This window comes from Festucalex cinctus, chromosome 16 (genome assembly GCF_051991245.1).
Source record: "Festucalex cinctus isolate MCC-2025b chromosome 16, RoL_Fcin_1.0, whole genome shotgun sequence".
Lineage (NCBI taxonomy): Eukaryota > Metazoa > Chordata > Actinopteri > Syngnathiformes > Syngnathidae > Festucalex > Festucalex cinctus.
This window is the reverse complement of record NC_135426.1, coordinates 23,732,895-23,756,749: the sequence shown is the minus strand read 5'-3', so window position 1 is coordinate 23,756,749 and position 23,855 is coordinate 23,732,895. Positions and strand designations below refer to the sequence as shown.

The following is a 23,855-nucleotide window of genomic DNA, read 5'->3' as shown; positions in this document are numbered from 1 at the left end:
TTTGAGTCCCGTTTTTACTAGATTGTCGAAGGGCAGCCATTTTGGCTCGGTAGCGCCATTTAAAATCACCCCCAAAAACAAACTAAAAAAAACAAATCATCCTGCCAAGCATGAATTTATTTTGGAATCTCAGTCACGATCGACCAAAAAAAAAAAGTTTTAGAAAGTCGTGAACAAAATGGCGCAGAAAGTCAGCTATTTTAGTGGCCATTTTTTTTTTTTGTCGTCCTTCAAAAACAAACTTTTGTCCGATTGCGAGTCCCGTTTTTACGAGATCGTCAAAGCGCATCCCTGGCGGCTGTGTAAACAAATTCCGCGTAAACATGACTGCGTCTCCCAGATTATACGTCTCTTCCTTTTGGAACGATCGGTTTTTGGGCGCGCGCGACGCGAGCGCTTTTGATGTGACGCCAACGGCGCTAACCTTGAGACGTCCCGTCGCCGAGCCCGGAGACGGAAGCGCGGCGAGATGTTTGAAATTGCCGATAAATAATCACATTTGGCCGTGGGATTTAAAAGCGTTTTAACATTCCGCGTTTCTCAAAAGAGGTCCGCCGGCATCGGGTGAATGTCAAACAACAAAACATGCGGCGGAAGTTTCCATTTTCACTCGACGCAGCTGTCAACAGCCATCTTGTCCAAACGTGTTCATTTGAGGGCCACATACAGAAAATCAGAAGCACGCAAGGGCCACATTATGTTATGAAGAGGAAATTGTGTTTAGTCCTAAAAATTGTACAAATCATTTATTTGTGCTTTTGCATATTTAGAAAAATGCGACAGTATATCAACCAATTTATTTGTAATATGGCAGTAGGGTTATTATAGTTTTGGAATTTTTCATTTTAGTTAGTTTTTATTAGTTTTCAGGGTGGTGCTGTTAGTTTTTATTAGTTTAGTTCTTTAAAAAATGCTTAGTTTTAGTTTAGTTTCAGTATTAGTATTAGTTTTTTTTTTTTTTTTTTTTTTTTTTTTTTAAAAGAAATGTGTATTACTTGTGCGCAATATTAAAAAAAAAAAAAACAGCATGGGCGCAACGTCATCTTTTGGTGCTTTTCTATTGGCTGCCGCTAGATGACGTCACTTCTGTGTGACACTTTCAAACGTCATCATTCCGGTTGATATCAAAAATAAATCTACTAAAAAAATCACGTTTAAAATCATCCTCAAAGGCTCATGCATTAAATTAATTACCAAAAGACTAAAACGAAGGACAAGTTTGCTATAATTAGAGTTAGTTTTAATTAGCTTTGGAAACATCAAATGTAGTTTCAGTTAGCTTTTGTTTCAAAAAGCATTTTCGTTTTTATTTTATTTCAGTAACAATGTTGTTATTTGAATTTTAGTTTGCGTTTTAGTTAACCAAAATAATGGCACCTGTGTTTTTTGACACCCTCCCTTCTTACTTTGACCATCTCCAAACATTTTTTGTTTTTTTTCATTTATTTTAAGTGAGTCAAATGGCGAGGGCCACTGAAAAATGGACGGCGGGCCGCAAATGGCCCCCGGGCCGTTGCTTGGACACCTCTGGCCTACGCTTTATTCGACTGATATGATTGATAACACTATTTGCGGTGTAGATTTTTCACTTGGATGACGCACCTGGTGACGACGTCTATTCGCAGGACAGACACGAGTAAATATGGTCACTTGGTTCTTGGGTATTATCGATTTGAGGGAGTTGATTTTTCAGCTAATGAATATGGTATAAATGTCAAACAACTCGCCGCACAGTGGAAGCTTCCGTTTTTTTTTTTTTGGTTTTTTTTTTTTTTTTTTCCACTTGGTGCTGCTTTGAACATCCTTCTGTTTAAACCCTTCTAATACGGCCACTTTTGAATTTCAAATGCTCCATTTGTGACCATTTGTGACGGCGGCTCTTTGAAATTGACTCTCAAAGAAATATAGAGCAGGTGGGATAAGCCCGGGGGGGGGAATGGGGAGGGGGGGGGGGGGGGGGGGGGGTTGGGGGGCACGGCGCTACCGCTAAGTGCCACTGTTCTCGACGAACCAGTAAGTCTAAATCAGTGTCACATCCCAGCGGATGATGGAGAGGGTGATATTTGGGGAGCATCCATCACTGTCAGCGCCGGAGTACGTCCACCGCCGCGGCGGCGTTGGAGCGAGGCGCCGCCGCCGCCGCCGCCGAAAGGACAGTCAAGGTTGCCTTTGTTTGCGCGTACGTCGGAGGCGTCGACGATACGATAGGGCGGAGGACGGCAAAAGGTGCGCAACGTCGGTTCGGGAACGCGGATGCCGTCCCGACAGCTGTTCCGAACCCGTCGTAAATCGGCGGCCCGAGTCGCGCGACCCCTGGCTGTATTTCAAGCGCCGTACGGGCAGATTTACTACACGTTGCCAATTGGATCGGCTTCATGCTGAGAGCCGAGCCTTTGAGCTATAAAAGATGACTCCTTTTTTTTCCATCGCGCCGTACTTTGGCGCGCGGAACGCGTTGGTTTGCAACGTAGGAGTGCGACGATATATCGATATCGCGATCAATCGCGATACTTTGTCTCCTGATAGATTATCGATACGTCTACGCAAAGTATCGCGATATTTGGAGTTAATAACCAGCCGCTATAACGGCTCCAATCTTCATGACTTATTGACCAATTACTGGGCGGGCCACTAGAGGGAGTGCCTCATTAGAGTGGTGGGAAAATGGACAGAAGTCTTCACGCGAAGAAGACTCCTAAGCTTAATTTTTGAAATTATTATTATTTATTTTTATTATTATTATTATTATTATTTAGTGATATTTATTTTATTGTGATTTAATGTATATTGTTATTATTATTATTATTATTATTATTATTGCCCTGTGATTTGCTGGCAACCAGTCCAGGGTGTCCCCCACCTACTGCCCAGAGCCAGCTGAGATAGGCGCCAGCACCCCCCGCGACCCTTGTGAGGAATAAGCGGTCAAGAAAATGGATGGATGGATGGATGGATGGACGGATGTTATTATTATTATTATTATTATTATTATTAGCATTATTATTTTCTGATTAGTTTTAGCATATCGCATTTAGCATTATCGTGGATTTATTACCTGAGCAATACATTAATAATCGCGGTATCGTCATATCGTGAGATAATCGTTATCGTGAGCCTTGCATCGCATATCGTATCGCATCGTGAGGTCGCCAGAGTTTCCCTCCATTATGGTTACAATGAGGATCGATATTGTGGTTTCGATTCTGTTTTCTGATCAATAAACAAGGTGAGACTCCGATCCGACGTCGTGAGCTGGCGACTGTTGGACGTCGGCGCTTTCCAAAAAAAAAAAAAAAAAGTCCTACCTTGACGTCCACGTGGGCCATGAGGACGGCAAAGTTGGTGAGGTGGGTGCAGGAGCAGGTGGTGTGCGTCCTGTTGTTGCCCAGCAACCGGCAGTCCTGCGTGGACCAGTAGCCGTTCATGGTGCGCCTGGAGTAGCTCCAGAACGAACAGTTGGGGTTGAAGTTCTCCTCCGATTGCTGCGGGTGTCAGAGTGCACGTTTGAAGATGCATGACGTCAATTTTATTAACCGTCTATTGTCATAATTACTTTTTTTTTTTTTTTTTTGGTAAATGCATTGTTTAACATTTGATTTTATTTTTATTTGATTTGATTTATTGAACATATAAACAGGCAAACAACAGAGATAAAAAAAAAAAAAACTCAACAGAAATCAAAAGAAAAGAAAATCCCAATAAAATAATCAATCAATCAATCATAACTTACATCTTCAAAAGGGAGTAGGAAGAAGTTAGAAACTTATCTAGTCTTTTACTTAATATATTTAAACTTATTTCATTATTAATACAATACTAATTTACTATTTTTAAAATAAAATATATAAACCAGGTTATATATATATATATATATATATATATAAGTGCATATTCACATTTGCCAAAAACATATATACATGAATTTCCTAAACATATACCATAATACCTATAATAAATCATTTACACATACTCACATGTACAATTTTCATATTCTGGTCTGACATAAGTAATTTTTTTTAACTTTACTTTTAAACAGTTTTTTTACATTTAAAAAAAAATATATTTTTTTTTTCTGGAGTTTAAAAAATAATAATAATAATAATAATAATAATTTAATACTTGAAGTAAAACATAGCAATTCAGTTCCCGTGCCGTACCCTTGCATACCTGCAGGTGTCTGATGGTGAAGATGACCGGGTCAGAGAGGTAGACTTTATTGGCGTCCTTATTGATGGCGGCCGTGATCACCGGCGAGTTGACGATGACGGAATAATTGGTCGCCAAGGCGTCACCGCCCAACTTCATGCTGGCGTTCTCCGTGGACAAGTACACGCCGATGTGCTTGTAGAGCACGAAAGCGATGCGGATTTCGCCTGCAAGGGGACCGAAAGAACAATTTCAAATCAGAACAGAGTTTGCTTTTTACATTTCAACGTTGCCATTTACAGTAGCTTACAAAACGTGATATTCACAAGATGAATTGGGTGAGACCCGAATATCCGTCAACGGCAAAGAACGGTTGAATTCCGTTTGACGAATGCAAAACATTGATGTCAGTAAAACAATCATGAAGCGATATCAAATGATCAAACAAAAACAATTCAACTTGAACCTCGTGCACCACATTGTTGCAAAGTACATTTTGAGTAAGTAGCTTAAAAACGGGATATTCACAAGATGAATTGGGTGAGACCCCGAATATTCGTCAACGGCAAAGAACGGTTGAATTCCGTTTGACGAATGCAAAACATTGATGTCAGTAAAACAATCGTGAGGCGATATCAAATGATAAAACAAAAACTCAAATTCAATTTGAACCTCGTGCACCACATTGTTGCAAAGTACATTTTGAGTAAGTAGCTTACAAAACGGGATATTCACAAGATGAATTGGGTGAGACCCCGAATATTCGTCAACGGCAAAGAACGGTTGAATTCCGTTTGACGAACGCAAAACATTGTCAGTAAAACAATCGTGAAGCGATATCAAATGATAAAACAAAAAACAATTCAATTTGAACCTCGTGCATTGCCGTTGACGGATATTCGGGGTCTCACCCGATTCATCTTGTGAAAATCACGTTTTTAAGCTACTTACTCAAAATGTACTTTGCAACAATGTGGTGCACGAGGTTCAAGTTGAATTGTTTTTGTTTTATCATTTGATATTGCTTCATGATTGTTTTACTGACATTAATGTTTTGCGTTCGTCAAATGGAATTCAACCGTTCTTTGCCGTTGACGGATATTCGGGTCTCACCCAATTCATCTGTGAATATCACGTTTTTAAGCTACTTACTCAAAATGTACTGATGTCAGTAAAACAATCGTGAGGCGATATCAAATGATCAAACAAAAACAATTCAATTTGAACCTCGTGCACCACATTGTTGCAAAGTACATTTTGAGTAAGAATGCCTGGAAAAACAGATCGTAGAAGTGTAAAACATGACCCGATTGTGATTCCTACTCGTATCCGTGAAAGGAAACGTTAACACCAAGAATCTAAAGAGACGAGCGGTTAAACTGCTCACAAATAAGACCATCGTAACAGAAGCAATTCTGTACGGTGACAACAACAACAAAAAAATGGAAAACCATCCTTCGCATCAACAATTACTTGAAATTGCAACGTTGCGGCGACCGCTCATACGTCGGCTCTGATGACAAAGGGAGCCATTTTCCTTGTTGATCATCTCCTCCCGCGCTCGTTCGTATTCACTCGCCGCCTCCGTCTCACTTTTTCGACGGCAACGTTACCACCCGCCGCGACTTCGATCGCTCAGCGAGATGAAAGGAAAACAATTTGGGTCATATAACGCTGGATGGCGGCGGGAAAAATATATCCCGCCGCCCTGCGAGAGCGACGGCTACAGGCTTGAGCTTTTTTTTTTTTTTTTTATATCCCGCTGAGTGGCGATTGCATTTGCATTCAACACATTCTAAAAACGTGTTCTTGCTTTATGTAAGCGCCTCATTTGCACACCGTGAGAGGCAGGTGGACTTCGCAAGTCCAATTTGTGTGCCTCCATGTCTGTTCAAGTCTAATTGGAGGAGACCAGTGGGTGTGCAAACTACGGCCCGGGGGCCATTTGCGGCCCGCCGTCCATTTTTCAGCGGCCCGTGGCATATGCTAAAAATGGCATTTGACTCAGTTCAAATGAATTAACAAAAACAAAAATGGTCAAAGTAAGAAGGGAGGGTGTCAAAAAAAAAACACAGGTGCCATTAAAGGTTATTTTAGTTAACTAAAACTAACGAAATAACTCAAACTAAAATTCAAAAAACAATTTCATGAACAAAATAAAATAAAAGCGAAAATGCTTAAAACAAAAACTAACTGAAATTACATTTTATGTTTACAAAAAAACTAAAACTATAATTATAGCAAAAATGGACTTTGTTTTAGTCTTTGGTGTGATTTTTAGTAGATTTATTTTGATATCAACCGAAATATTGACGTTTGAAAGTATGATGGATGGATGGATGGATGGATGGATGGATGGATGGATGGGTGGGTTTTGGATGGATGGAAATTGGATGGATGGATGGATGGATGGATGGATGGATAGGTGGATGGATGGATGGATGGAAATTGGATGGATGGATGGATGGATGGGTGGGTTTTGGATGGATGGATGGATGGGTGGGTTTTGGATGGATGGATGGATGGATGGATGGATGGATGGATGGATGGATGGATGGATGGAAATTGGATGGATGGATGGATGGGTGGGTGGGTTTTGGATGGATGGATGGCTGGATGGATGGATGGATGGATGGATGGATGGATGGATGGATGGATGGTTTGGGTGGATGGATGGATGGATGGCTGGAAATTGGATGGATGGATGGATGGATGGAAATTGGCGGATGGATGGATGGATGGGTGGGTTTTGGATGGATGGATGGATGGATGGATGGATGGATGGATGGATGGATGGATGGAAATTGGATGGATGGATGGATGGGTGGGTTTTGGATGGATGGAAATTGGATGGATGGATGGATGGATGGATAGGTGGATGGATGGATGGATGGATGGGTGGGTTTTGGATGGATGGATGGATGGATGGATGGATGGATGGATGGATGGATGGATGGATGGAAATTGGATGGATGGATGGATGGGTGGGTGGGTTTTGGATGGATGGATGGATGGATGGATGGATGGTTTGGGTGGATGGATGGATGGATGGCTGGAAATTGGATGGATGGATGGATGGATGGAAATTGGATGGATGGATGGATGGGTGGGTTTTGGATGGATGGATGGATGGATGGATGGATGGATGGATGGATGGATGGAAATTGGATGGATGGATGGATGGATGGATGGGTGGGTGGGTTTTGGATGGATGGATGGCTGGATGGATGGATGGATGGATGGATGGATGGTTTGGGTGGATGGATGGATGATGGATGGATGGATGGATGGATGGCTGGAAATTGGATGGATGGATGGATGGGTGGGTGGGTTTTGGATGGATGGATGGCTGGATGGATGGATGGATGGATGGATGGCTGGATGGATGGATGGCTGGAAATTGGATGGATGGATGGATGGGTGGGTGGGTTTTGGATGGATGGATGGCTGGATGGATGGATGGATGGATGGATGGCTGGATGGATGGATGGATGGCTGGAAATTGGATGGATGGATGGATGGATGGTTTGGATGGATGGATGGATGGATACAGTAAAATAGGATCGGCTTCTAAACGGTACGATAGGATTTGGTCGGTCAGCATAAGCTACAATATGATTAGATGCACTTTTGCAAAAAATACACATACAGTCGAATCGGGCCCAAACGACTCGTATACAACAGGCGACGGATACTTGCCATTTCTTCCATGCTGCTTCAGCGTGTTGGCCGACAGGTGGATGGAACTGCCCTGTCCGCCGGTTTGAGGGAATTTCAGGTCAGGTAAATTCCCGTCGGTGCTCATCCGCGCAACCTCCAACTCTGCACACACAATTGAGCTTCAGTTATTTGAGGGAATGCAGAATATTGGGAATCATTAACCGCCGGTAATGATAATGGGAGTCTTGGGCGACATATGCCAAAAAAATGGGATTTGACTCTGTTCAAATAAAATAAACGAAACAAAAATGTTTGGAGATGGTCAAAGTAAGACGAGAGGCTACTGAAAAACAGGTGCCATTAAACTCAACTCAACTTTATTTTTAAAGCGCTTTAAGAACAAGCGTTGCTGTATACAAAATTATTTGTACAATTTTGAGGACGAAACACAATTTCTCTTCATAACATGATGTGGCCCTTGCGTCCTGATTTTCTGTATGTGGCCCTCAAATGAAAAAGTTTGGACACCCCTGAGCTAGAGAGTACAAATACCGGTAATTGGGTCACGGCCTGTAGTTTTACACCGCAAAGTATCTTAACTCATTCACTGCCATTGACGGAAAAAGACGTCAAATGATGCATTTTTTTGCTGTCTGGCAAGGAATGTGTTAATTCTCTCAATTCTGCACCTTCGTTTTAGAATTTTTTCCTACATCTCTATTTGGCATAAGCACCCTCTCACCTGTGTAAGAATGCTTTCGGCTAACACGCTAATCTGCGGGTGAGCCGAGCGCACCCGGAACCAGACGAAGGACTTCCATGTCTAAAAAAGCGGATCGATAACAAGTCACAGTAATCACCGTTGCTTAAATGGGCCACCTTTATTCCGGTTATCGAAGGCGCGGTACATCGCAAACAAGAAAGGCGAGGCCTAGTAAACACGTCGCCGGCACGTAATTAACAAGTGTACCGCCGCGAGCTGTAAAATTCTCCCCCGGGTTGAGCCGCTGTCGTCTCGTTCACCTTCGCAAGCAGCCTGGATTCGCCCTAATACCCAGATGAATTGCACGGCGGATATAATAAAATCCATTTTATTAATTCGCCTCGCTGCCGCTTCCTTACGAGCCACGAGACCTATATTTTATATTTTTAGGTTGCCATGGTAGCGGGGGGGGGGGCTAAAAACTCAGAGAGGAGTATGATGCTAATTTCCCTCGCTAGACCACGTTGAAACGTGTTTCCACTATGGAAATGATCACTCATAATGACAAACATTCTATTGTAGAGAGGCATTTATTTGGATGTGAAGCGGAAGTGAAGGACACACCTTGTGACTAATTGCGGCGTTCGATATTTGAGGAACTATTTTCGGTGTATGCTGGTCGTCAAAAAAAAACAAAAAAAACAATCAATGGTGTCTATTTGAGGAAGGCATTTATTTACTTGAGTTCTTATTATCACCGTAATGAAAACTGGATGTGCTTATCAACCTCCACTGGTTAATAAAATGATGATGATAATGTTGGTTGTCTATAAGAGGGAGGCACCGATTGGGCTTAAGTCAGGTGTGTCCAAACTTTTTCATTTAAAGGGCCACATACAGAAAATCAGAAGGACACAAGGGGCACATCATGTTATGAAGAGAAATTGTGTTTCGTCCTAAAAATTGTACAAATAATTTATTTGTGCTTTTGCATATTTAGAAAAATGCTACAGTATATAAAGCAATTTATTTATAATATGGCAGTAGGGTTATTATATTTGGGAATTTTTCATTTTAGTTACTGGTAGTTTTATTAGTTTTCAGGGTGGAATTAGTTTTTAAAAATTATTTAAAAATATGCTCAGTATTAGTTTAGTTTGTTAGTCTCAGTATTAGTATCATTTATTTTTTTATTTTTTTAATGTGTATTACTTGTGCGCAATATTTAAAAAACACTTTGGGCGCGACGTGGCTGCCGCTAGATGACGTCACTTCTGCGTGACATACTTTCAAATGTCATTATTCCGGTTTATATCAAAATAAATCTAGTAAAAAATAAAAAAAAAATAAAAAAATCACATTTAAAATCATCCCCAAAGGCTCATGCATTAAATTAATTACCAAAAGACTAAAACGAAGGGCATGTTTGCTATAATTATAGTTAGTTTTAGTTAGTTTTGTAAACATAAAATGTAGTTTCAGTTAGTTTTCAATTAAAAATTTGAATTTTAGTTGTAGTTTTTTCATTAGTTTTAGTTAACTAAAATAACTTTTAATGGCACTGATACCCTCCCTTCTTACTTTGACCATCTCCAAACATTTTTGTTTATTTTATTTTATTTGAACTGAGTCAAAAATGCCATTTTTAGCATATGTCGCGGGCCACTGAAAAGTGGACGCGGGCCGCAAATGGCCCCCGGGCCGTAGTTTGGACACCCCTGGCTTAAGTGGATGATAATTATTTCAGGAAATACAGTATACAGTATCATCACCAATAACGATGATATGACTTGTATGTTTGGGGATTTTATTTGGCTTGAAGCAATTTGGGTATGACATTGAATTTTTGCGGAAATCGGCCCTCAACGTCATCATCATTATCGACAATGAAAATGGAATGTACCTGTTTGTGGGAGGTGTTTATTCTCCTGGAGTGGATGTCACATCGGGAGACTAATTGGAGCACTAGCGTCATTAACTCATTCTCTGCCAATGACAACTATAGACGTCAAAATCCAAGCAAACAGCCAGTGTTAATTTTTGAAAAAAAAAAAAAAAACAGAAAATTTAAAATTAAAATTTTAATTAAAAAAAATAATAATTTAGTTTTAGTTATAGTCTTTTGACTAAATATAATTAAAGCCTTAGTCATAACTCAGTCACCTGATTGTATTTTAGTTTGAATCCAACTTTAGTCAACAAAAATAAAGAGCAATTTTAGTCGACTAAAATTGGCTTTTGGAGGCCGAGACCCAGTATGTGGTCTCAGTAAGACCAAGACCGATCACAAAAACGTCAACGCCCGTGTTGTAGGGTAACAGGAATCCGTTCTACGCACGATGGTAGCACTTAGCAATGAAATTGTTGTCATCGTTGTTATTCATAACAACAATGATTAATAACTATGAATGAAAACAATGAATAACTCAAACTAAATTCAAATTTCTTGTCAAAATTTGCACTTGCTGTTTGCTTGGATTTTTGACGTCTATAGTCGTCATTGGCAGTGAATGAGTTAAAACCAAAAATGATGATGAGGGAGCTTAATTGGATGACGCAACAGGAGACTCATTGGGGCACGGCATCAATTATTTGAGAAAATACCAAATTTGTCAACAAGAACGCTAATCGGGGGTGTTATTGGAGGGAGGCGTTTATTTTTCCTGAAGCGTATGACGCACATGTCGACTTAATATACTCACGTATGTTGTCGGTATTCTCCTGCACGATGTCGGTCTTCAGCAAGTTGTCGGCGAGTACGAAGGCTCCCTGCTCGACCGTGTCCAGCAGTGTGGTGGCGGCCCGCAGCTGCTCGCCCGTGCTGAGTTCGCGCCACGCCGCCTGAGCCTGCGGCTGGAGCAGGTTGTTCACCGTCTCCACCATGGCCTACAAAGAGTTTGAAGATCTTCATCAACTCATTCGCTCGCCGCCATTTTCACAGAAGCAATCCCGGCTGTTTTACTGGATTTGGACTGATTTTTGCAAGGCCCACAGAATATTGTGTTCTATTGCTATAAAAGCATGGAACCTATCAAAAGAAAGATTAAAGTCTCTTCTTTCATCAGGAAAAAAAAAGTATGTTTCTATCTTTTTCCGTTTTGCAGCAATTAGCATTAGAAGAGCGCTAAGTTTCATCAGTTTTCACAAATCTATTTAAAATTGTCAGTAATTGAGCTTTTTTTCTACATGGTGCCACCTGCTGGCCGTTTGTGTAATAGCTACCATTTCTGCACCCGTTCTTTGCAGTTGAGAGGCTGCATCAAAGCCTTCTGTATGCTCTAGCATAAAACAACAACAACAACATCAACAAAAAACTTATAAATACGTCTTTGGGACGGCGAGTACCGATACCAGGTATCGGTATGGGGCCGATACCAGCCTTTTTTCAAGTACTCGAGTACTCGTGACGCAGACGAGTACAAGCGAGCGATGGCAGAGGGGGAAGACGTTAAGTGAGTCCTCCTTGCCTGTAAGTGGCGCTATAGCTTGCAGCAGTTTTTCACCAAAACTTCAGCGGTTTGGAAATACTTCAAAATTGTCAATCTTAAAATAAAAGAGCATTTTTGCGTTTTATTTTGAGCTTTAAGACTATTGAAGAGTGACTGTGCTGTTTTTTTTTTTTTTTTGTCAAAATTAAAGGAAATATATTTGTTTTAAAACATCTTTTAGTGATTTTTTTTTTTATTTGTCAAAATGTACTACTGGTATCGGCAGTTGGTATCGGTGAGTACTGAGGGTCTGAGTATCGGTATCGGTCTGAAAAAAAGTGGTATCGAACATCCCTAGTAATAAGTTAATTGAATAGATAGGAAGAAGTTTGACAATAATGACTTCATGCTTCAATTCATTTCATTGTGCTGCTCCTTCTGGCATGCCCGACTTGGCCACCGGGGGCAGTATAACATGACATTATACACACTTGGCTTTGCATTAAATATCACACAACAAACGCAGTTACTAAAACTGTAAATGAGGCAAAGGCCACTCGGAAGACGGAAACGCGGCTCTTTAATGGCCGTGATGGATTTTCGCCAGCGCCGACGTTCGCGTGACATAAAAAGCGCTCGGGTGAAAAATGCCACGTCGCGGCGGCGGCGGCAGCTAGCGGACGAAGCGGCTATTTACCGCCGGCATAACTATCCCGGCTCAAGCCGCTGCCCGCTCGTTAACGCCGGCGAGCGGCCATTACGGCCCGCTTTAATCGGCCGACAACAACGCCGTCGCGGCTAAAGCGGGTGAACAAACCGGAACATTTGCAAGACAAGATGAAAAATTAAGAGCCATTAAAGATTTAAAAATGCCAATGGCGATATTCCAGCATTGAATGCTAATTGGTCGAGAGCGCGGCTGCTCGTTCCAATGGGCCGACTGACTGTACATGCTGGGAAGGAAGAACGGTGGCGTTTCCCCCTTTTGCTCAACATCATCGGCTACTTTATGCACACACACAAGATGGAAATGATTTTTTTAATGGACTTTTTTTTTTTTTTTTTTTTTAAATCAGGGCATTAAGAAAGAGACTTTGCGAAACAAACGCTATAAATGGTAATGAAGTCAAAGGCAATAAACAGAATCATTCAAATGAATGCTGATCAAAACGGCGAAGGATAGATTTTTATTTGAGAGGAAGCACTCATTTTTAATTACATTCAAGTAACAATCATATATTTTAAAATGCAACTGTACAGAGACAAAAACATATTAGGGGCCCATCCCTAATATATACTTTCATGACAAAGATCACCTTCTGCTGAATACTTTCAATATTTTAGTTTTTTGTAGCTTAGAATTTGTCGCAAATCATCGTCCTGATTTCGCTGGAAAAAAAAACAATTTGTCTTGGCATGGTTTTGAGTTTGAGGAACGGCTCACGTTGAAGCGAAAGACGGATGAGCTGGTGTGAAGCGCTTGCGACGCGCTCTCCGTTGAAATGAGGCGGACATTCGCCAGTCGCTTGGCGCCAGTCCAGGCCGGCCTGCGCCGTCGTGTTCTCTTCTATCTGTGGCGCGCTGATTGATGAAATGAGCTCGGGGGGGTCTGGGGAATTGATTTCTGATCCTCTTCCCCTTACACCCCCTGGAATCATCAGATTTCGCTGCCGTGTTTCCTCCCATGTGCAATGATGGAAATGCAAACGTTTCCGTCATGACACGAGTCACGCAGGACTCATGTTTGGGTCTTGTCTCAGTTTTTGGGGTCACGCCCGGGTTAAGTTTGAGTCGAGTTCACGTCAGCCTTGAAAAACGTTCTATTTCATCAGATTGCGTCACGTTTCATTGTAACTCGCAGCTCTAGTTAGGGCCCGAGAAGCAACCGCTGCGAGGGTTAAATAAACTCGAGTTGAGTCATTCCAAACACCGGCAGACCATTGAAAAGAGATACAATGCTGCCATCTGCTGGCCATGGTTAGTGGGTGTGTTTGATTTCACAACTCATTGACACGGCTGCGCTGCACTTGGACGGTGCACTGACCAAAGGTATATTTAAAAAAAAAAAAAAAAAAAAGTAGTTGACGTCATTTAACGTTTACGGCAGCATACATCGTGATTTTACTAAACATTATTCATGTCGCCGGCATAGCTAGATGAACAATGATACCTGATTTTAGTGTAATTGCATAATTTATGCATCACTCTTGATGATCTCTTATGATACAGTAGTTGGAAATCACTGCTCTAGTTTTTTTTTTTTTTTTGCCCGGAAGTAATTTCCAATATTTTAGTCTCTTTCCCGGAAAAATTGTGTTACATTTCTACAATACATTTAGTCTGAAACTCTGGAAAACCAACTTGTGTTCCCTTTTCATTTTAATCTCAATCCAAATGATCAAATTTTTGTATCGCCGTTGCGGACGCATTCGTCGAATGCAAAACCCGAAGCCGCAAAAACAAGAAGGGACAACCTCAAATAAGTAAGTCAACTCCGAAGTCAGCTAAAGTCCTGGCATGTTATGATTGGTCCTGATACATAATGAATGAATGTCCCAATTTTTTGGAAACCGCCTCTATCGCACCACTCAGCTACTTTGCAAGGCCGCTGGCAGATTGCGTGATTTGCTCCCTGCGGGTGACATTTCTGCTGTCATCAGTTTTCGTTTTTTTGTTTTTTTTCCCCTCAAACATGAAAAGTTCGTGGTTAAAGTTGCGCTTATATATTATGAAAACAAAGCTACAGTTTGCCTGTCTAATAGACTTTAATAGGGATTCATGGCTTTAAATCAAACAGTTTTATTTTTTAATTGTGAGTCACCAAAACGTCGTGCCTACCATATTTCTTGGAGAAAAGTGAAATTGGCTTGAGGGGTTTTATTTTTACTCAACTTGTTAGATTTTTACGTTCTATGGTGAGCCATCAAACTTCACAACTCACAGCAAGACTGTCTTCCAAAAATGTTCCAAAAATTCCATCAAAGCACCTTGCTCCAAACTCATCATGGAAGGACCCTTGAAAATGACCCTAAAATGGCCGCTTTGAATCAAAATGGCGGATGTTCCCGAGTTAAATTTGGCTTCAGTGTCTGAATTTTCCTGTTGTTTTCATGTTGGAAGAAACCACTGGAAAATGACCCTAAAATGGCCGCTATGAATCAAAATGGCGGATGTTCCCGAGTTAAAATTGGCTCCAGTGTCGGAATTTTTCAAAGAATTGCTCCAAATTCTTGTTAGAAATGACTCTAAAATGGCCGCTTTAATCAAAATGGCAGACATTCTGTGTGTTAACGAGAATTTTTTTTGTGGGTCACTCATGATAAACATGTCTACCAAATCTCATGTTCCCGTAAAGATTGATTGTTCAAGTTGGGCTACCAAGAGTCATCAAAGATCCACGCTCAAAATTCATGTTGGAAGAAACCATAGGAAATGACCCTAAAATGGCCACTTTGAATCTGTTGGATTGTTGTCAGGTGTCCTTAATTGACGTAATCTACTACTGGGTGTGGGCGGGGTTACACACCGGTGTTCATTCAAATAAATGGCTGTGCACTCAGTCACTATGTGAGTTGCATGCAGGCCGAACGCAAACTGCTGCTGTCTTGTGTTTTCCTCCGTCTGCCGGCATTTCCAAGTCCTGAGGCATGGCTGCGCCAACAGGTTATGGGCCCAGTAGTAGATACGGGAAAGATTTTGGAAGCCGATGGAATCGTTTATGTTTTGACGGAGATGAAAAGAATTATGAACTGTGGGAAACAAAGTTCCTGGCACATTTGCGTCTGCTCGATCTCAAGAACACGATCTTGAGTGAACCTCCCGATGCAGACATGGATGATGCAGATGAAGACACCAGTAAAAATGAAGAGGCGTACGCAGTTCTAATTCAGCTGTTGGACGACAAAAGTTTGTCACTTGTGATGAGGGACGCCGCGGATGATGGCAGGAAAGCGCTGCAGATCCTGCGCGACCATTACGCAGGTAAAGGAAAGCCGCGCGTAATTAGTTTGTACACTGAACTGACATCTCTTCAAAAAGGTGTGAACGAAAGTGTCACGGACTACATTATTCGCACAGAGACTGCCATTACAGCGTTGCGTAACGCAGGAGAGACACTGAGTGACAGCTTGCTGACCGCAATGGTTTTAAAGGGCCTGCCTGACACGTTTAAACCGTTCTCTGTTCATGTTACGCAGAGTGACGAAAAGATAACCTTCGCCGAATTTAAAACAAAATTGAGAAGCTATGAAAGCACCGAGAAGTTTGGAGCTTCGAGCTCAGGCGAGGATAGCGTGATGAAGGTTAAAGGAAGAGACAATTGGGCCGCAAAGATCACCTGCTTTAAATGTGGACAAAAAGGCCACAAAGCCGCGGAGTGCGCATCGACTGGAGAGCGTAGAGAGAAAAGACAATGGTGCAGTCTCTGCAAGAATGCTACGCATAAGGACGCACAATGTCGGCGGAGAAAGCGGGATGAAGCGAAGCAAGCGGTGGACGAGGAGGACCACACGTTCGCATTTAAGGTGCACGAGCCTGTCAGCACAGTGAATGCGAAGGGCCTCATGGTCGACTCAGGAGCGACGAAGCACATCATCACCGACATCGAAAAATTTGAGGAGTTTGATCCAAGCTTCAAACCTCAGCGCCACATTCTTGAGTTGGCTGACGGAGCGCGGACAAGCGGGATTGCGCTGAAGAAAGGTACGGCCAAAGTGCGCATAAGGAACAGCGAAGGCCGCGATGTCAACGTGAACTTGATGGAGGCGCTCTACGTCCCGTCATTTTCCCAAGACGTTTTTTCGGTCACAGCGGCAACGGGGCAGGGAGCCACAGTCATCTTTAAGGAGGGACAAAATAGACTCATCCATAAAGATGGTATGATTTTTGACATAAATACAAAAGACAGACTATATTATTTGAGTACCATTCAAAATGATATTGATGAGTGCAATGTGTGTTATGATGTCCAGACATGGCATGAAATATTGGGTCACTGTAATTATGATGACGTGTTAAAGCTGGAAAGTGTCACAAAAGGTATGAAAATTGAAGGGAAAAGTCAGAAATGTAATTTGAAATGTGAAGTGTGCATCAAAGGTAAATTTGCACAGAGCAGAAACACAGCCTCTGATGAAAAAGCTAAAAACATTTTGGAACTTGTTCATGCAGACTTGGCTGGACCTATAGAACCAGCTGGAAAAGATAGTTTTCGATTTGCTTTAGCATTTACAGATGACTACTCAGGAGCTATGTTCACTTATTTCCTCAAAACCAAGAGTGACACAGTTAAAGCTACGGAAAAATTTATAGCAGATGTTGCTCCTTATGGGAAAATAAAATGTATGAGATCAGATAATGGAACCGAATTTACATCTTCTTTGTTTCAGTCTCTGCTCAGTCGAAACGCTATCAAACATGAAACCTCAGCTCCTTACTCACCCCATCAGAATGGGACTGCAGAAAGAGCATGGAGGACTCTGTTTGAAATGGCAAGATGTATGTTAATTGAGAGCGGACTACCAAAAGAGTTGTGGACATATGCAGTACAAACTGCAGCTATAATTAGAAATCGATGCTTGAATAGACGTCTTCAACAAACCCCATATTTCATATTAACTGGGAAGAAACCCGATTTGTCCAAAATGAGAGCATTTGGTACAGAGTGTTTTGCCTACAAATATGATAAGAAAAAGTTAGACACGCGCTGTGAAAAGGGAATATTTGTTGGCTATGATAAAAACAGTCCTGCATTTTTAATCTATTATCCAAATACGGGTAAAGTAATGAAAAACAGGCTAGTGAAGTTTGTCACAAAGAATACAAATGAATGTGATACTCAGACAGATGATTTGCACGACTATTTCCAACACAAAATGAGAGCTGACCTTCAGCAACCGAAACTTGATTTGTCCAATGTAATTCCACAAAAAGTAAAAAGCGAGTTGTGTGAGTCCAATAGTGATCTAAAAAGTGATGAGGGAAACCAAAGTCCTCGCTATCCAAAGAGAGAAAGAAGACCCCCGCAGTATTATACTGATTATGAATACGAAGTAAAAACTGAAGATGAAGGGTCAATAGATGTTGATTATTGTTATCGTGTAACTTGTGATGTTCCATTGACAGTACAGGAGGCTTTGAGCTCTTCAAAATCAGAGCAGTGGGTTAAAGCCATGAAAGAAGAAATTGATTCTTTAACAGAAAATGACACCTTTACATTAACATCTTTACCTGAAGGTAAACATGCAGTGGGGGGAAGATGGGTTTTTGCCATTAAAGATAACCCAGTTGAGACCATTTACAAGGCTAGATATGTGGCAAAAGGTTATAGTCAAGTGGCTGGTATTGATTATAATGAAACGTTCTCACCTACTCCTGATATGACCTCAGTCCGTGTGCTAATGCAACTTGCAGCTCAGTACGACTTAGAGCTCCATCAGATGGATGTTAAAACTGCATATTTGCATGCCCCTATAGATTGTGAAATTTATATGGAGCAGCCTGAAGGGTTTGAGGTGAAGTCGAAAACAGGAAAGAAATTGGTGTGTAGACTCAATAAGTCACTGTATGGTCTGAAACAGTCAGGACGGAATTGGAATAAAATGCTTCATGACTGTCTAATTGAAAATGACTTTGTTCAAAATACAGCAGACTATTGTGTTTACAGTAAAGAATCGGACAATGAAAAGATCATCCTGATTATTTGGGTTGATGACATTATCCTTGCAGCGAGTGATTGTCAAATACTTCAAAGTGTGAAGGAAATGTTGAGAAAAAAATTCAAAATTAAAGATCTTGGGAAGTTGACACATTTCCTTGGCATAGATTTTACCCAGAAACAGGGGCAAGTAAAAATGGATCAGAAGAGATTCATAACCAAGATTTTGGAAAGATTTGACATGACTCACTGCAAAGCAAGATTAACACCATGTGAAATGAAAATGAAATTTGATAATGAGGGTGAACTTGCTGATTCAAAGAAATATCGTGAATTAATTGGCAGTTTAATCTATGTAATGACTTCTACTCGACCAGATTTGAGTTTCATCGTGAGTAAATTGTCACAATATCTTTCTGAACCAAAACAACAACATTGGGTAGCAGCTAAACATGTGTTAAGGTATTTAAAAGGCACAGTGGAAAAGGAATTGTGTTACAGGAAACATGTCAATCTTAAACTTGTGGCCTATGCTGATGCAGACTGGGCAGCTGATCAAAATGATAGGCGGAGTATGACTGGTTACTGTTTTAGCTTGTCTGAGAGTGGAGCTATTATTTCCTGGAAGTCTAAGAAACAACCCACTGTAGCTTTATCCACATGTGAAGCTGAATATATTGCTTTGTCAGTTACTACACAAGAAAGTCTTTACCTTGTACATTTACTTGCAGGAATGGACAATGGATTTGTGTATACACCTGTCACGATTTTTGAAGACAATCAAGGTGCTATTGCTCTTTCAAAGAACCCAGTATGTCGTCAACGGTGCAAGCACATTGACATTAAATATCATTTTGTCAGAGCTATACTTGGTGATGGGAAAATAATAATTTGTTACTGTCCTACAGATGGAATGGTGGCAGATATTTTTACTAAACCTGTTACTAAAGTGAGAATGGATGCATTTGTAATTTTTCTATTTGGTATTTAAATGTTTGTATTGATAGAAAACTGAATTGTGTGTTTAAGGATATGATGCACTGTTTTGTAATTATGTCAATTTAAGAACAAGTGGGGGTGTTGGATTGTTGTCAGGTGTCCTTAATTGACGTAATCTACTACTGGGTGTGGGCGGGGTTACACACCGGTGTTCATTCAAATAAATGGCTGTGCACTCAGTCACTATGTGAGTTGCATGCAGGCCGAACGCAAACTGCTGCTGTCTTGTGTTTTCCTCCGTCTGCCGGCATTTCCAAGTCCTGAGGCATGGCTGCGCCAACAGAATCAAAATGGCGGATGTTCCCGAGTTAAAATTGGCTCCAGTGTCGGAATTTTTCAAAGAATTGCTCCAAATTCTTGTTAGAAATGACTCTAAAATGGCCGCTTTAATTAAAATGGCAGACAATCTGTGTGTTTTTGAGTTGGCTCAACGAGGATTTTTTTTTTGTGGGTCACTCATGATAAACATGTCCGCCAAATCTCATGTTCCCGTAAAGATTGATTGTTCAAGTTGGGCTCCCAAGAGTCATCAAAGATCCACGCTCAAAATTCATGTTGGAAGAAACCATAGGAAATGACCCTAAAATGGCCGCTTTGAATCAAAATGGCGGACATTCGATGTGTTCTCTGAGGGTTTTTTTTTTTTCTTTTCTTTTTTTGGTCCAATCACAATACACATGCCTACCAAATTCCATGCAGCTAAGTGAAATCGGCTTCGGGGGGCTGAATTTTCAAACGATTGTCGTCGCTGGACGCCGCGTGTGATTTCTCAGGCCGTTTATATCGCAAGTCAATTAAATCGCAGGGAACACGACGCTTTGACAACAGAGTACGTAATGATCACCTCGCCGGGTTGTGCGAGAAAGCGACCTTTTGATTGCAAGCAAATTCAGTCAAACGGCGCCCGCAGGATATATTAATGGCGTCCAATTAACGGCGATCGCGTCCGTCCCCGTTTTTGGCGAGCGCCTCTGGAAAAAAAAAGCTTTTCTTCCGTTTAGTCGGCTTGAACGGGGAAAGTTGAGGCTGCGGGCAAATTCCGCCACGGAAGATGAAAAACATCTCATGCCTTAGTAGGAACCAAGCGAGTGTGACTTTGTAGGACTCGGGGAGGATTTTGAAGCCCCTCATTAAAGCGACACCTTTGTTGGCGAGGATGACCGTGGGGGGGGGTGTCGCGGCGGGGCGGCGTGACCTTCCAGGGAGGCTCGATGATAAAAGAACCCCCCCCCCCCCCCCACCCGCACCTCCCGTGAGTCAATTGGTCGCAAGATGAAGATATCCTCGTAAACAGAAAGCTCATCTGGCCTGCGGTGCGAGAGTTCTGCCTGATTAATCCGAGTCTTAAAAGTAGAAGTTTTTTTTAGTTTTTTTTTTTATCTCCTTCGATATGGCGTCACCGTTCATAACGTATTTATTTGACTGTGGATTTTACACCACATTAACATAGACCAAGTTATCCAGTACATTAATGGAGATATCGACATGAAAGGCGTGAATCATTCAAGAATGATGAAGATCCTGCGGCGCTTTCTTAGTTACATGCCAAATAAATAAAAAAATCGCTCCTTGACGCAAACCTTCAGACCAGAAAAGTCATTTAGTCCGCTTGTTTGGTCCGGACCAAAAACGGACTTTTTTTTTTTTCGTTTGGTGCGGTTCGTATTCACTAGGGGTGTGAATTGCCTAGTACCTGACGATTCGATTCGTATCACGATTCACAGGTCACGATTCGATTCGATACCGATTAATCCCGATACGAATTTATAAGTCGATTGTTGCGATTTTTTTTCATTCATATTTAGAAAATACTAATCAGTAAGCTTGTAGAGTGTAAGATTTATATGAAAATGTATTATTTATTTATCTGAAATTTCAGTCTTATAGAGGTTGTAATCTGTTTCATGTTTGAACAGCATTAAAATAAAAATATTAAGGCTTAATGTGCCGTTCATATAACATTCTTCCATGCTCAAGGTGTGAATCCTAAAAAAAAATAAAAAAAAAATAAAAATCGATTCTGCCGATTATTGAATCGATTCGAGAATCGCGCGATGTAGTATCGCGATATATCGCCGAATCGATTTTTTTTAACACCCCTAGTATTCACACTACTTTTTTGCGTAACTCTTTGACCGCCAAAAAACGTTGAACTCATTCACTCGCCGCCATTTTCACATTTCGCAATCCCGTTCGCTCCCGGCTGTTTTACTGGATTTTGACTGGTTTTGCAAGGCCCACAGAATATTGTGTTCTATTGCTATAAAAGCATGGAACCTACCAAAAGAAAGATTAAAGTCTCTTCTTTCATCAGGAAAAAAAAGTATGTTTCTATCGGTTTCCGTTTTGCAGCAATTAGCATTAGAAGAGAGCTAAGTTTCATCAGTTTTCACAAATCTATTCAAAATTGTAAGTAATTGAGCTTTTTTTCCAGATGGCCCTGGTTGATCTCCTTTGCTCTGCTGCCACCTGCTGGCCGTTTTTGTAATAACTCCCATTTCTGCAACCGTTCATTGCAGTTGAGAGGCTGCATAACACCCCCCCCCCAAAAAACAAAAAAAACAAAAAACAAAAAACGTATAAATACGTCTTTGGGACACTTAGAACATAAAAAAAAAAAACCTATTTCCACGTTATTGGGAGTAAATGAGTTAAGCAAAATGTGCTTCCAGTAGAGGCCAGAAGACACAATTAACTCCAAATGTATCCAAATGTTTCCATTCGCACAACACTGAAGTTGCAAATTGAGACCCAATCGTCATCATTTCCAGATGACACTGATCAAGCACGGATGAAAATGGCGAGAAAAAATAAAATAAAAAAATATCCACATACCTGCACATAAAACCGGCAGGAGCGCTCTCTCTTCTGCAGCTGTCAACCAGAGAAAAAAAAATTGTAAGCAGATGAAGTCGAGGAAGAAATTCATCATCATGCAGTATGCAGCAATTTGAGTAACAACACCGACTTGAGCGCAAGTTGCCAACGAGACACCCCAGTGACTTACAGGAGTGTTTCCATCCCCGAAATCGGTTTGCCAATGAAATGGACGCTGTATGAATCAAAGCCATACAAAAATCCAATCGATTTGTTGGACCGTTTGCTCATCGTCGCATTAGCAACAGACCAAAAATGAGATTTTATCAGAAAGTGGTTGGTATAAAATCCTCTTTCCTGCCTCCCTCTTCCACCCACCGACGCTAAAAATCTCAATGGGGGACATCTGTGCCTGCAGTCCGGAACAGGTGTTGTTCTTTTGAGTGAAGCCGCCCAGGCAAATTAACGGCGGACAATTTGAATTTCACTGCCGATCGCGATTCGCTTTTGGCCAGTCAGCAGCAGCGCAATAATTACGGCCGGCCGGGCTCGACCGGCAATCGATGCAGGGGATAAACGGGCAAGCGCGGACCAAAAATCGGACCACTTCACATACCAATAACCACGTTTACGTGCAGTTAGTGCGCTCACTATCAAATATTTTTTGAATCGATTCATCTACCGATTATTCTATCGATTAATCGACTAATCGGATTCATTTTAATTTTGCAAAGCAAAATTATTTTTTCCCCGATTAGCTTTTATTAACTCATTCACTCCCAGCCATCTTCATGGAAGCAAACTACTTCGTTTCTGGTTGTTTTACTGGATTTTGACTGATTTTGTAAGGCTCACAAAATAGTGTATTCTACTGCTATAAAAATATGAAACCTAACAAAAGAAAGATTAGAGTCTCTTCTTTCATCAGGGAAAAAAAAAAGTATATTCTTATCTTGTTTCCGCTTTGCAGCAATTAGCATTAGCTAAGTTTAATCATTATTCATAAGTCTGTGTAGAATTGTGGGGAAACAGCTTGTTCTAAACATGGCCCTGGTTGATCTATTTATACTCTGCTGCCACCTGCTGGCCGTTTTTGTAATTACTACCATTTTCTTTCACCCGTTCACTCACTTCACTGCAGTTGAGAGGCTGCATCAAATTCCGTATGCTATAGCATAAAAAAAAAAAAAAAAAAAAGTATAAATATGTTTTTGGGACACTTAACTCATTGACTGCCATTGACAGAAAAAGACGTCAAATAATGTATTTTTGCTGGGCTGGCAGTGAATGTGTTTGCCAATATATTTTGTGATTATATTGCAGCCTCCTTTTTTCATTTTTTTTTATTTTTTTTTTAAGGCAAATGTTGCTTAAAAATCCATCAATTTTGGTTACATCTCATCTTAAGTCATTGACTGCCATTGACGGAAAAAGACGTCAAATAATG

The 23,855-nt window shown here is 41.0% G+C and overlaps 2 protein-coding genes across 14 annotated transcripts in view; one reads left to right on the top strand and one right to left on the bottom strand.

Moving 5' to 3' along the window:
* Nucleotides 1–23,855, bottom strand: part of LOC144003913 (adhesion G protein-coupled receptor L3-like) — a 202,490-nt gene that overhangs the window by 39,616 nt on the left and 139,019 nt on the right. For all 13 annotated transcript variants that reach the window (XM_077500622.1, XM_077500620.1, XM_077500621.1 and 10 more), the window contains 5 exons: nucleotides 22,427–22,465; nucleotides 11,212–11,395; nucleotides 7,846–7,968; nucleotides 4,168–4,373; nucleotides 3,306–3,482 (listed from right to left, as the gene is read on the bottom strand). In XM_077500622.1, coding sequence (XP_077356748.1) covers nucleotides 3,306–3,482; nucleotides 4,168–4,373; nucleotides 7,846–7,968; nucleotides 11,212–11,395; nucleotides 22,427–22,465 — 729 coding nt within the window. The remainder of the gene's footprint in view (nucleotides 1–3,305; nucleotides 3,483–4,167; nucleotides 4,374–7,845; nucleotides 7,969–11,211; nucleotides 11,396–22,426; nucleotides 22,466–23,855) is intronic.
* On the top strand, nucleotides 15,407–19,805 carry LOC144004266 (uncharacterized). Its single transcript, XM_077501357.1, has 2 exons — nucleotides 15,407–16,812; nucleotides 19,324–19,805. The coding sequence occupies exons 1-2, from the start codon at nucleotides 15,585–15,587 to the stop codon at nucleotides 19,581–19,583; spliced, it is 1,488 nt and encodes a 495-aa protein (XP_077357483.1). The 5' UTR covers nucleotides 15,407–15,584; the 3' UTR covers nucleotides 19,584–19,805.

Coding starts and splice junctions, on each gene's coding strand:
- LOC144004266 (XM_077501357.1), top strand. CDS start 15,585: ATGGCTGCGCCAACAGGTTATGGGCCCAGTAGTAGATACGGGAAAGAT. Junction 16,813..19,323: donor TAGACTCATCCATAAAGATG/GTATGATTTTTG, acceptor ATTTACTTGCAG/GAATGGACAATGGATTTGTG.